The sequence below is a fragment of the Rhea americana genome, unplaced genomic scaffold (genome assembly GCF_003343005.1).
Source record: "Rhea americana isolate MKP2758 unplaced genomic scaffold, rheAme1 scaffold_310, whole genome shotgun sequence".
Taxonomy (NCBI): Eukaryota; Metazoa; Chordata; class Aves; order Rheiformes; family Rheidae; genus Rhea; species Rhea americana.
The window spans coordinates 336785-350608 of NW_028186436.1; the positions used below are offsets into that span (position 1 = coordinate 336785).

Here is a 13824-nt window from a genome sequence, read left to right on the forward strand (position 1 = left end):
GAAGGCTATACAATATATAAATAAATATATATCATATATATTATATAATATTTTTATATATTACATATAATAATATATACTTATATATATAATAATATATATAATAATATATATAATGTATAAATATATAAAATAGGCTACCTGTGTAGCTTTTGCTGTGCCTCTTCTTCTTTTTACGTTTTCCAGATGCTCTTTGCTTTTCCCTATCACTGTAAGTTTGTCCAGGGGGAAGCGTTGCAGAACAGGAAGAATCAGTAGCTGGCTCCTCCGAGAAAGACTTCTCTTGAGAGGTGTCCAACAGTGAGTCTGTACCAGGGTCTTCATTTTCCTTTGCCTTCTCTTTTGACTCTGCCTGATGCGCTTCATCAAAGGGAGTGGACTGTGCACTGCCAGGATCTACTCCGTTCTTGTTTAGCTGGGSATTGCTTGGCTGGATTATCTGCTCCTTAGCTGGCCTGACGTTCTCTGAGCCATCAGGATGGGATTCATTGTCCTGGTCTTCTGAGGTGGACCCATTGAGCTGGTCTCTCTGAACAGTGCTCAAACTGCTGCTCATAAACTTTATCTCGCTGCCTATATTGGTGACAGAGAAGGTGAAGGTGCTACTCTTCGCGCTCTCCTGGAGGCTTGCCAAACTGTCTGCCTGCTGCGTGCCTGCTCCTTGCTTGGGCTGACCGGCCCCATCAACTTCCATCAAGCTTACAGATGGGCCTTCAGTTTGGCACTCCGGTGGCAAATTTTCTTCAGTATTTTGTTTAGGTAAGGCCTGGTTTGAAGCTGAGGCATTTGTAACACCTTTACCTGTCTCTGTTAGCCCAGTGGTTGAAGGGGGAATGCTTTCTGAGGGATGACCATTGCTGCTTTGCTTTTTCTTATCATTGATGTGTATTCCTGCTGCTTGTGGATCTTTAGTGCTCTTTCCTTTAAACAAAAAACACATGATCAGGCACAGCTGCAGAATTACAGTTGAAATCAGCCGAGGTGTTTCTGTCACTGGGACACAAACTTGCAGTTGCCTGCACAGGGTACATTGAACYGAAAGCAGCTATGCACAGGCAGGACCATTTTATCATAGAGCCAMGGATGAACTGCTTACTTAACACAGTGACATCTCCTCTTACACCCTATGCGGTCACCTCAGTTGGACTCCAAGGCTCCAGTGCGGCAAAGCACCTGCTCCATTTGCAGCAGGTGTTTGTGTGTCATTGCCGCTAACTGGCTGGCTTCCGTGGAAGTCAACGGAGCTGCAAGACGGGTGCCTGAAAGCCTATGGCAGAAACAGGGAACCAGCTTGCAAGGTCCTGAACCACCTGGGACCCCTGGCTTGATTTGCAAGAGGACTTCAAAAACCCCTTCCCTTCCCCCATCACTCAGGCCTTTTCCAGCCTAATCTTGCCCTTGCAGAGCATCTCAAGATAGCCACAGCGCACAGACCAGGCCCTATGGGGGCCCAGTGTTCCTGTCCTCATCTAATGTGCATTGAATGTTGGTGCTGAGGTCACAAGCTCCCCCCCCCCCCAAACACACACACACACAAAAGCTGAAATCCTCTTAGGGTGTCTCTCAGCAAGTACTTGAAAGTMTTGGGATGTGGATCCTTTTGCAAATGGGGTTTTGTAGTCCTTACACCCAAATGTRGACTTGTGGCATGGTACAGTGATCTCCAGAACACTGACAAGCTGTGTTATGAGACTCAGTGGCATGAGGGACTTCATGTGGGGATGACACCAGTGTGAGGAGGACACCAATAGGGGTCTAGAAGCATCAGAGTCCCATCAGCATGGTGCAGTAGCTGAGCCATGGGCCATGCCTCTCAGAGGGTTTATCAGTGTGGGCACAAGGCCAYGCTGTGACAAATGTATTGCTGCTAATTCAGGAGCAGGCCTGGCAACAGCACAGGACTCTCTGCTCTGCTTCTCCATTGCACTGGTTGTGGAGCCTCCTCAAATAAAATGCCCCAAATATTAATGCTGGAAAGTTCTTGCATGTGTTTTTGGCTCAAGCTCAGAGGCAGATGGGAATGAATAGCTGCAGGCAAAGTCAAGTGCATGTCCTTACCAGGCTGTGTCTCCTCTGGGCTCTCKGCTGGCAAGGTTTTAGGAAGTGCATCTGTCTCATTTCTGTTCTTTGTCTTCCTCAGTGTGAACCCTTTCCTTATGTCGGCCAGCARTGCATCAATGACACACACGTCCTCCTGTTTCACCACTCCCTTCTTAACTGGGATAGAGAGATGAGTGTTAACAACATGCCCCATGAGCCAGGGCCCAAGGCCTCTGACTCTACCCTGCCYGTACACAGGTGCAGCGATGCCATCCTGCCTCTTCTGCCTGCTACCTGCTGCCCTGGCGCAAATGACATTGGTGCAAAAGCACCCGGGTGAAACCTGGCTGTGGACCAGCCCCTGGGACAGGGCCATAGGTCTTGCAGGAAAAAAAAGCCACAACCACGCTCCAGGATTCATAAGACCTAGGGTGCACTTTGGCTTTATCCCTTACCTGAGTGCCTTGGGCGGTCGCTCAGGGCATGCCATAGCAGCCACCGCAGCTTTTCCGAGTTGAAGTCAGAGGGTTTAGCCTAAAGCCCCAGCCACTACAGACTGGCACATACTCTTCCCTGACCTGTGCCTAGTGATGTCTGCTGTGCCATGACCTTGAAATACATCCTATTTGCTATCCACGTTGGTGGAGCTGGTTTTCTTTTCTTTTTTTTTTTCTTCTTCTCTCTCTCTCTCTCTCTCTTTTAAATAGGAACAAAATGATCTTAATTTTTCCTTCCTCTTAGCTTCTTTTAGTTTTATTTTTCATATGTGCCTTTCATTTTCAGCCACAGAAAGGCAGATTTAAGCTACCTGCAATATTTTTGGAACTTCTGCAACCTCTGATAAACTGGAGTAAGCTACTTAAGTGCTTTGGGGATTTTTGAGGAAAAAGTCAAGTGTCCTTTGCTAGATTTGGGATTCAAAAGCTTTGTTAGAAACTGAAAAAGTTCAAATTACTGAAATGTTTCAATCTGAGATTTTTCCTTCTTTGTTCAGTTAGAAAAATAAACTTCTTGGCCTAGCTGTAACTGTGGAAAGGCAATTCTTAGCTTTGACTGTAAGACACCTGAATGTCTTCAGTGAGCCAGCACCTGGAAACCCACAGAATAAACTACCACTCTTGGTCTATTAAAACAAGAAAAGATAACAGYTTCTATCAGCTGTCCCAGCCAGTTTGGGATGACATGAACATCTCTCTTTGATGAAACCCTTTCAGATACTTACTGACTTTTCCATTTTCTCCCTTCTGTCTCTTTGCCTCGTCTTCTTCCAGTTGTTTCTTCCTCTTCTCTGCTTTTGCAGCTTGCTCCTTTCTGTCCTTGTTTTCCTGCAGTTAAGTAACAGGGAGCATGAGAAAGTTGGCTAAATATTTGGTAGAAAACCCAATGAAGAGAAAGATGATCTCCTCAGTAAATAAAAATGGATCCTAAGATTATGTACTGTCTTTCCAAGAGGGTTGAGGGAGACTACCGGCTTGTCCAGGACTCTGCCCATTTCTAATAGCAGGTGGCAGCAGTGATCTGTGCAAATCCTCTGAATAGCTGAGGCAAATGTGTAAGCTACTGAAGCAGTGATTTGCTTCAGACTTGTGGCCTTTTAACCACATCCCCTTTTTACTTCTCCTTTCTAAGCTTGTTTGCTCAAGTTGAAGGTAAGCATTAAGTTTTATAATCTTGATACTCTAAAACCTATGCACTTGACTCCAAAGCAACTTTATGAATCTGAAGCCAAAGTAGCATGGAAAAGTCATAAATCTCCAGAGTGTAGCTCTGAAGTGCTGTTGTGAATCTGGATCTTCCTGAGCAAAGGCAATGGAGCTGGTTCTGGCTCTGCCTTTAAGCCCTGGGCACCACCTTGAGAGTGTAACCACTGGGTCTCTCCTGTTACAGGGTTGATACAAGGCAGAGAGAGGCTTTGGCAGGAAGGAATCARTGGGGAATACTCTGCTGGGGTCTAGCCTTTTATACCCAGTCTGATGCTGTGCAGATGCCTTGGGGCTCAGACATCTATTCACTGGGTGACCTAATGCCACCTACTGAAAGGAGGGATCTGTAAMCAGCACCCTTCCCTTGCAGGGCCCAGGTGCCCATCCCACCCCCATCTATCTGAGCAGAGACAGGCACCAGTCTTGGTGTGCACATCGTGTGCACAAATGCTAACYTTCAGGGCTCGGATGAAGAGGTCTCTGAAGGTCTTCATGGTGATAAATACGTCTTCTAGAGACAATTTGCTTGGATCTTCACAGAGATAATTTGCAAGTTCTTCTCTCTTCCTTTCAATGGTTTCAAATTCCTCTTCCAGCTTTCTGGAGGCATCAATGCTATCCTGAAATGCATTTAGTATACACAGTAAAACRCCATCCAGAAGATAATGAGTGAAGGGCAATTAAATAAAAAAAGGATGGCAATGTAAGAACTCGGAGCAGGGCTCTAGGGCCCTGCTTTTTAACTGTAGCAGATCTTATGCAGCACGAAGAAACTGAGATGGTGTTTGCAGCTAGTGATTGAGTTGTGCTAGTTTACAGGGGTGGCACTAGGAGGACATGGAAAGCTTAATGTAAAACTTAATCCCCAGAGAAGGGATTTCCTCTGGTGACCCACACRGAGGGTGAACATGTTGCCTCATACAGAGTAAGGAGTTTCACAACAGAGTGCAGAGAGCAGCCCAGGCAGCTCCTTAAGAAATGGCTTACCAAAAAATACCTGGTTCTGGCAGGAGGTGGCAAATTAACATAAATGGATTGTGTGCATTACAGCCTACTTCTAAATCTGAGGGCATATCTGGTGACAAAATTTTTCAGCCTCTCATGAACCTCCTTAGCTACAGAGAGCGTACACTGGCTCTCTGTGTGCATGTGTGTGTGTGTGTTTGAGGTGGAAGATACAAGGGAACTCCGTTCACTGACCTTGATAGGTTTCTCATACTGTTGTTTCACATCGTCGTTTGATGATGAGATCTTTCGCTGAAGCTCCAGCAGCTTCTTTAAATTGGCACTAGACTCCGAGTGTATAATATCAAGATTGATTCTGAAAAAAACACAGAACTCCTTCATTAGTTCACTCTGTAACATYCTCAGCCAACTGAAGACAGAACTTGTCTGAGCTGGTGGCTTGGTTGTTCCTTTCTTTCCCACCACTTCACTAACKGTAGAGCTGTCTGAATCTTAATCTCTGAACTCTTTCTGCAGCCTGAGCTCATGAAAATGATACTTCCTCCAGGGTACTTATGAAAAGAGGGACATGTCTATCTACAACTTCAGGTACTGAGTAGATGGATGCCATAAAAAGTTCACCCATTCAAAGGGTTATTCTCCACCTTCATGCTCCCCTCAGTGCTTGACATTAGCTTAGTTTCTCARAACATGCTGGTTAAACACACTTCAGAAATGCTTCTGGGTAGCTGGGMTTAAGAAGATCCTGCTAATGCAAAAGCAGTGCAGTGTTTGGAAAGACCTGTGAAGGCAGCATTAACTGAATGCACTGCAATTTCACCCCTGAGTGTTGTCAGCTGTAGAAGAACTATTGTATATTATAGTTGTTTCAGCATTCCTCAGCCAAATAAAGATGCTATCTCATTAATGTGCTATACCAGCTGTGTGTGTSCTAATTTCTGATACATTATTGATGTGTATGGGATTTTTTTTTATTTGAAGGAAATAAGATTGTTTTACCCTGCTGCTTTTGAAACATATTCAAGRTCCTTTGGCAGTTCCAGTAGGTCTATGTGGCTGTTTTCTACTTCCTGAAGCAAGAGAAAGAAATGTTATTTACTGTATGCCATTAGCTGAGACAGGAAGCCAGGTGGGAAGAGAAATGGGCAGAAGTGCTGAGGAAGGATGCCTAGCCTACATCCTGCTACTGCTTCCCTCTGTAGTCTGCTTTGCCTTGCAGAACAAAACAGGACTGCACATTCAGAGAGGTAAGACTCTCTTTTATAACTCCCAGGTTATAAAAGCACATATGAGTACTGAAAGATTAGAATTACTCATTGTTCAAAGCAAAGCTGACCTGCCACTATGCTCTATTCTTATCTTACTGGGGATTTCTTATGCTTGACCATGCATAACTGGAATTGAGAGAGCAAAATATGGAGAAAAAGGAAAAAAAAGCCCAGCAATACAGAGAATAAGAAAACCACGGGGGCTTGGTGGGGATCATGAAAAGGTGGAGAATAGTCTGGTGGAAAAAGCAGAGGCAGTGAAAAGGCAGAGTGGTCGAAGCAGCACAGATCAGTCAAGATAGTGTTGGTAGCCACATGTTCCGTGGTTTGCAGCTGATGATGTGCACAGATTGCAGGAATATGAAAAGAGGAAGTTCCAGCAGTTGTGGTGAAAGATGCTAGAGAGAAGCAGGACAAAAGTCTTTACACACCAAGCTCCCTTTCAGCTGAATAGTGCCCACAAGTAGCCTCTGATAGCCTAGAAGAATTGAGTGCTCTCAGTTTGCAACACTGTAGCTTGCCAGGGAGGATATGAATACAAGTRTGATACAACAACCAAAAGCAGAGTAGGAGAAATGGCTCATCTGTGATAAAATCCTCCCCCTTCCCTATTGCCCAGGACTTGGCAGTGGTACCTCCAGAATATGGTGGAGCAGCGTAATGCGCGTTTGGTTTGCTTTGGTTTCTGTTAGTTTGAGTAAAGTGCTGATTTTAAACCCATCAGCATCACCCGTGTGACTTCCCTACAAGACAGAAAGAAAGCAAATATAACTCCAGTGTCCATCCAAATTACAGCCCTAAAGGAGAAGAATAATCCACATATCATTATGACTCGGGGGGAGGACAGGACTAAAGAAATCCTTACGTAGTTCAGAAAGTTTCCCACTTTGAGAATCAGTTGACAAAACAGTGGYAGACGATGACTATTCAGAAGATCTGAAAAACAAAAAGGCCCTTTAACTAAAAGCTTCTGTCAAACCATAATGTTTCCTAAACYGGATTAAAATTGGAATTCAGAATTCCACCAAACTAAATCTGGATTTTTCAGGTTTGCAGCCCAATGACTCAGCCAGAAGAGAAACTCACTCTAAATAAACTCAATTTCATTAGCTAGGCTTCATATAAGTTTTGATGACCTTTGTTTGTCTCTTTCTTTAAATTTGTTCTCTCATTCCTAATGGAAAATAATCTGGAGTTGGTCTCTTCTTTCCTTCTAAGTCATTGACTTGCTGCCTTCTGTGGAAGAATCCCAGATTTATATTGGTATTGGTGAGGATAATTGAGCTAAAATTTTAATCCTAGAAAACTCTGAGAGCCTATTCAACTGTGTAGTGAAACCAGTTCTGACAACTCTGTGAACACCTGCCAGCTGATAAAACCAGAAACGCTCGCCTTGTTCTTGTTCTTGCATGGACAAGGTGTTTATCAGTGCATGAAGGATACCATCCCCGTCCTTGCTTTTAAGACAAAAAAGTTGCGGTGGAACAGTTTCACACACATTTAGCTTTGAGGCAGGAACAGCTCTAAGAGGACAAGTGGACTGCTTGGAAGAAACTTTTTGGGGAAGTTTCAATTAATCCCAGCAAGCAATTGTAACACCAGCTGGAGAAACCCATCTTAGAGTTTGGTGGAACCAGCTCTTCAGGACAGGTGGCCCTTGACAGTGCCAAGAAGCGAGTAGGGTGCTCCCTCTGCTGCTGTTGGAGGGCTGGAACCAGTTCCCGGAGAGGCACCTCTGTGCATGCTTCCCTCAGGCAAAGCCTTACTTCCACTAGGTGCATGATCTTGAGAATGAACCATTCAAAACGATTTTATACATCTTTTCCCTGTGCCAGCTGAATTTTCCATTCTGCTCTTTCGTATCTGCCTAGCTTTAATGAACTCTGCTGAATATGACCAGAAGCTTTTGCCATGGGAAGCAAAGACCTATTGTGTAATTACTCCACATATTCAGATGCTTCCATCACTACAGAATTTGAGCATCAGCCATTTATAGCCCAAAATAACAAYCTTTTTCTCTTCTGGTTCCATTTGTAGTCAGAGAAAACTAAAGTGTCGCTGCTTTCTGGGGAGGTTAGGGGTATGCTTTTGTGGCAGCAGAGGAAATCGCTGCATGAAGATCTTCATGTGACAAATAACACTGGATGAATTAGCTATAACAGGGCCAGTTTTGCAGTCTAAATTCAGCTCCTTGAAAGGACTAATGAGCTTCCCATGCTTCACTGTTAAAAGTGTTTCAGAAGAACACAGCTGCTGCAGAAAAACAGGACTGAGGGTGAGAAAAAGTGATTTCCAGCCCTACAAAGGGCTCTGACCACCAGTGGAGATACCTAGAGCCACATCCTGAATTCTGTAGTGAACCAGTGACCAGGCTGCAGCAGGAGGGGAGCTGTGGTGCTGAGTAGCCTCATTGCAAAGCTCTGTATGTAGGAGAGGTTTTCTGGTACATGGCAGTTTACTGTTCTAAATAAGATAAACAAATAAGGTCAGCTCACTTACCTTCACAGGCTCTCCGGATGACTCCAGCTTTTGGCTGAATCATGTCCAGCACAACACTGGTCTCTTCACAGATCAGCATACATTCAATCCGTAGCTGGTAGCTAAAGAAGGAGATTGATTAAAAATTTCAAGGTATTGTGATCTTGGCTGGCGTGGCGGCCTTCTTCCTACATCTCCTGGAAGTGTGGCAACTCTACAACATTGCTATCTACCGTGTCCACATCAAACMTATGCCTTGTGGCTTGGGCAGGGAGGCACAATTTTGCATGGGAACCAGTTACTGCGATGTAGTTTCTGTTGAAGCACAGAGAGTTTCTGTTGAGACTAACCACAGTGTGAGATTGGATTTTCCCTTCTCAGCATTGCCTTAGACCCCCCACATGACTTTCAGTAAGTTACATAGCTTCTTTGGGGAGATCTGGCCCTAGATGTGGGTCAGCTTCTGCTATTTCAGAAGGAGAGAAGATGCTGGAGAAACAGTAGCCTTTCATCCAAGGGTAACAGGGAAGGGATGACCTGAAGGTGGAGAGAGGAATCCACTAGATACATCAATCAGTACCTGTCTGTGAGGTTCCTATAAGGAAAATTAAAACTGCAAACCTAGAAAAAGATTGAGCTAAAGTTTGTGGTTAATTCCCTTACCTGGGAATCTGAAGGAGGAGGAGATAAAACTGATCTGCRTTTGCTAGCTTTAATTTCTCTTCTTTGAAGGCCTTCAGGTTTTCTATCTAGTTAGAAATAAAGAATCAAGACTGCAGGACTGCACTGCATTTACAACTCTGTGAATTAAGCAAACCATATCTCTGTCCTGACCTCATGCTTTTCAGGCAGCAGCTTGAGCAATTGTTTCAGAACCTCGACATCAAACTTGGTCCTGTCCCCATTTTGGATCATGGCAGCCACTTCTTCATTGGAGCTGCAGAGATGAGGAGCAGAGTCAGCAGTCACCCAAAGGCCCTTGTTCCACAATCACATGCTACTGAGATATGTATCCATGCAAGTGCTCCATGCTTTGCCTAACGAGGGCCACAGTAATCCAAGAGGAAGCCTGTCACAGTGATTAACTGTGGACTTGGAAGATCCACACTCAAATCCCTACTATGCCCAATGTTTTGTTTTTGCCCTGGCCAAATGACTCAGGACCAGAGATTAGTCCTGCAATTTAGATGCTTGTCCCTACATACTTGATTGTCTTAAAAAAAAGATCCAATTCTTAAGTTCTGTGTTGGCTCTGTTATCAGTAGAGGTTTGCTYCATAAAGGTCTTTTACAACCTAAATTACCCTATGATTCTGTTTCATAACTTCTCTGTAAAACGAGATGTAAAGCCTTTTCTAGCTTACAGGAATGTTGTATGTAAAAACTCAAATAAACCCTCAGACCCAGTGTTTTAAAAACAGTATATTATAAGCTGGGAAAGGTTCAGACWTTTCAGTAACACAGATTACAAAAGCACAATGGCTGGAATAGATTTTGTGACCTTAAAGACACGAGGCAAAAGCTGTTCAAAGTTTTGGCAACTACCATGAAAACTGGCCATATCTTACCATTTAAACTGCTTCAAAAATATGTTCAAATTGAGACTTTTCTTGGAGTCCAAAAATGTGATCTTCATTAAAGAAAAAGAAGATATTTGATATTAGATGAGCTGTCTGTGGTGATCTTTACTGTATAGAATGAGAACGACCCCCTCACCTCCTTTGGTTCTGCCTTCACTGGTGCAGCCGTTTTCTCCTTGGGGGTTGGTTGTGGAAAGCAAAACAGTTGCTCTATGCTTGTATAATTGGGCTCTATGGCGTCCTCACTGCTGCTACCCACTGAAGCCCACATCGAGTGACTTTCTGAAAAAGACAAGGTATCAAGAGAGTTTACAGGGACAGCCAAAAGCTCCTGACTTTGGGGGCAATATGAGTTGCTAAATCTCAGAAAATGAATGAAATAGTTAAGGACCTTCAAACTCAGTAATAGTGCCAGAATCATTAGGARCAATCTAAACAGTATACTGTGCCCTTCAGAATGTGAAAATACTCACATTTACTGCTTCACCAGCTAGAGGACCAGCTAGGAAGGAAAAAGGCATCTATCCTGGTGGTACTTTGGTATGTACTTGTATGTTTGATACTTTAAGTCAAAATGTGCTGATAAGAAAATGAAGGAAGAGGCAGACAGAGGTTATAAAACCACCATCCCCTTGCTAAAACCGCATTCTCCTCCACAACTGGGTTAGYAAATTGGGTTAGCATGAGAAGGGCCTCAGCCATTTCTTTCCTGGTCCAMCATATAGTGTTATTTTGGTTCCTTGCATGCCAGCAGAGTGATCAGACGCAACCTGGCCATTTTCTAAGTGGAACATTCTTAAATTTTTCATTTTGTAATCTAGGCTCCTTATGGAATGCTGGATATAGAGCTACTCGAATTAATGAACTAATCCCGCCRCACTTTTAAAAAGTCTTTTCTTTGAGCATCTCCTAAGTGTGGCTGTAGAAATCTCTACTGCAATAATCCCAACAATGAACTGCCCTTTTGGTTAAAAATGTATTTAGACCTTACCTATACCACCTTCCATAGGATGGTGGCGTTGTCTAGGTCAGGGCTGACATTCCCTGCCCTTGCTTTTTCTCACATTTCAGGCTCTTTTTTGGATCCATTAGGAGAGGGAAATGTGAYCCACAGATTGAGAAACAAGTCAATATTTCTCGTGGCTCAACTCTTTCAGTGTCCTTCCTGAGTTGTGACTTATGTTGCTTCTCCAAGACCTCTGCTATCTTTCTCACCATAGCAACTTTCCAGAGTGTTGACCCTGATCTGCACTCTTAGTCATGACTTTCATATACCCAGATGCAAGTATATATGAACTGGGGAACAGATAATTTTGAACCCAGATCAGAGCCTGTTGAAAACCCAAATACAGGGTATGTCAAATACAGGATTAGGGGAATCTTCTCATCCATCCCCCTGCTTTTAATTTAAAAGGATTTTAGTTCTAAACAAGCTATTCCAAACTACTGATCTAGCTGGAATGGTCATTAAATATCAGTAGGTTAATGCTATTTTTTTTTGTTAAGCTTCACAGGTCAGATGTATCAGAAATCACAGCAGCTCTGTGTCTACATGGAGTCAAATAGATTTGACACAGCCAGAGAAAGTGGGAAACTGTTTTGCCCTTGGGTCATCCAAAAAGCAGCTGTGACTTTATGCCAGGGCACTCACCTCTCACTACATTGGAGGGCAGCTTCTGCCAGTTCAGCTTCTTCATTCTCAACGTTGGCGTCTTCACTGTCTTGCGAACAGGCCTGCTGGAGCCAAACTGGCAGCTCAATTGGGTGGCCACAACAGCTTGTATTTGATCTCCTGGGATGGCTGCCATGCCAGGCAGGAGTGGCGGGGGTGGTGGGATGCCCCCCATGCCAGGCAGTGGTGGAGGGGGTGGGACACCCCCTATGCCAGGCAGTGGTGGAGGGGGTGGGACGCCCCCCATGCCAGGCAGTGGTGGAGGGGGTGGGACGCCCCCCGTGCCAGGCAGTGGTGGAGGAGGTGGGATGCCCCCCGTGCCAGGCAGTGGTGGAGGGGGTGGGATGCCCCCCGTGCCAGGCAGTGGTGGAGGGGGTGGGATGGCTCCCATGCCAAGCAGTGGTGGAGGGGGTGGGATGCCCCCCATTCCAGGCAGTGGTGGAGGGGGTGGGATGGCTCCCATGCCAGGCAGTGGTGGAGGGGGTGGAGGCATGCCTAGGAGTGGAGGGGCTGGAGGCAGATCCATCATGGGGCACGCAGGGGACATGGCTGCCATGCCTAAGAGCGGTGGAGGGGGTGGTGGTGGGGGAGGTGCTGGGGCAGGAACAGCGGTGGGCACAGGGGTAAATGTCTCTGGCGAAGCTGAGCAGGATGAGAGCTGGGAGGACATAATCTCTTCTGCAGCGGGTGGCCCTGATGGAGGTGATGGTGCCTTGGAGGGGTTAGTTGATTTCACAGGGCTCTGAACTGTGCTCGAACACACTTCCAATTCAGTCTGAACACCTTCATTTGTATTCCTGGACAGCTGGTTTTCACCTCCCTTTTGCTTGTTTGGATGTTTCTTGATAGATAACAACCTCTCGATAACTTCTTCAACTGTGTTCTCCTGAACTAAAAAAAAAGTGAGTGTCAGTGGAGAAGATGGGGCTCAAAGGTTGGTTCATGCTATCCAACCCCTTCATCTCCCCAGGCACCACATTTGGATCTACAGAACTCACTCCCTGGAGTCACTTCACAAAACTGTGCTTTTTCCTTCCATGAAATTTGCTTCCCAGGGTCCCAGCCCAGCTCAAACCCCATAAACACTGTTTTGAGCATGACTGCCAGCAAGGTTAGCCAGCATCAGCAGCAGGATGCCAACAGAAAGTCCCACTGACTCCCACCACCCAAAGTCCATTGGAATGTCAGGGCTTAACCATCGAAGTGAGGCAGTGAATCCTAAACTGACTGCTAAATATGGCCTGCTCTCACTGGCATCTACAGATCCGTGGCTTCACATCAAGACTTGACCTCATGTCGTACGAGAGTTTTGTTTCTGCTTCTGTTCAGCTCTTAGGATGCCCCATAGCTTTTTTCCTGTGCATTTGGGAAGGACTTTTGCAGGTATTGGACAGGGGAGAGAAAAAAAGATGTTAGTGCAAGGCTGGAATTATGTGCCACTCTTATGTCAGTCTTACTGTCATTTGCGAGCAAAATGGCTCTGTTCACTACAGCATCCAGGGACTCCCACAGCAAGAGGCTAGAGTGGTGAGACGGTTCCAGGTGCAGAAGGCTCTGGAGGATGGACAATAGCTGGATGGAGACTGGAGAGCGGCTCACCTGGAAGACAAGGCATTTTTCATTAAGGGCAAGGCTGTGCACCAGACTAGCTCCAAACTAGCTCCAAGTATGTCAGCTTTGCCATTGCATGACCTTGCCCCCACATGACAGCCTACTTACTTTATTGAAGAGAGATGAAAAGACCTCATGATGATCATTCATGTTTATCCCATCACATATCTTTAACAATTCCTCATCATCTTCTACCTTGAATTCCTCAAATGTGTCACATTGGATGAGCAGATCCTCCTCCTCTATGTCTCTGCAATCGTATAGCATTCATTTTCAAAGGAATTTTCATATTTGCTGATGATTCAGATGATTGTTTTTGTTTTTTTATCTCTTTGCCTCTTAGACTCAGCCAGTCAGTGTTGAAAGTACCCAACTCTAACTTATTTATAAAGGATCGAACTCCATCAATGCTTCCTTTCTTGAACTGAATATACCTCTATAGTCAACAGATGGAAATGAACATGACTTTTCATGGCATAATCTAGCTCAGTGTGTGCTTTGTACGCA

At 44.9% G+C, this 13824-nt stretch overlaps 1 protein-coding gene across 5 annotated transcripts in view; it reads right to left on the reverse strand.

Moving 5' to 3' along the window:
- LOC146592958 (inverted formin-2-like) overlaps nucleotides 1–13824 on the reverse strand; it is a 43743-nt gene that overhangs the window by 6797 nt on the left and 23122 nt on the right. For all 5 annotated transcript variants that reach the window (XM_085310129.1, XM_085310128.1, XM_085310125.1 and 2 more), the window contains exons 6-21: nucleotides 13426–13567; nucleotides 13164–13305; nucleotides 11686–12597; nucleotides 10171–10316; nucleotides 10023–10084; nucleotides 9290–9392; nucleotides 9119–9204; nucleotides 8477–8577; nucleotides 6843–6913; nucleotides 6613–6720; nucleotides 5709–5779; nucleotides 4944–5064; nucleotides 4199–4363; nucleotides 3263–3365; nucleotides 2059–2217; nucleotides 142–921 (exon numbers count right to left, since the gene is read on the reverse strand). In XM_085310129.1, coding sequence (XP_085166255.1) covers nucleotides 142–921; nucleotides 2059–2217; nucleotides 3263–3365; nucleotides 4199–4363; nucleotides 4944–5064; nucleotides 5709–5779; nucleotides 6613–6720; nucleotides 6843–6913; nucleotides 8477–8577; nucleotides 9119–9204; nucleotides 9290–9392; nucleotides 10023–10084; nucleotides 10171–10316; nucleotides 11686–12597; nucleotides 13164–13305; nucleotides 13426–13567 — 3272 coding nt within the window. The remainder of the gene's footprint in view (nucleotides 1–141; nucleotides 922–2058; nucleotides 2218–3262; nucleotides 3366–4198; nucleotides 4364–4943; nucleotides 5065–5708; nucleotides 5780–6612; nucleotides 6721–6842; nucleotides 6914–8476; nucleotides 8578–9118; nucleotides 9205–9289; nucleotides 9393–10022; nucleotides 10085–10170; nucleotides 10317–11685; nucleotides 12598–13163; nucleotides 13306–13425; nucleotides 13568–13824) is intronic.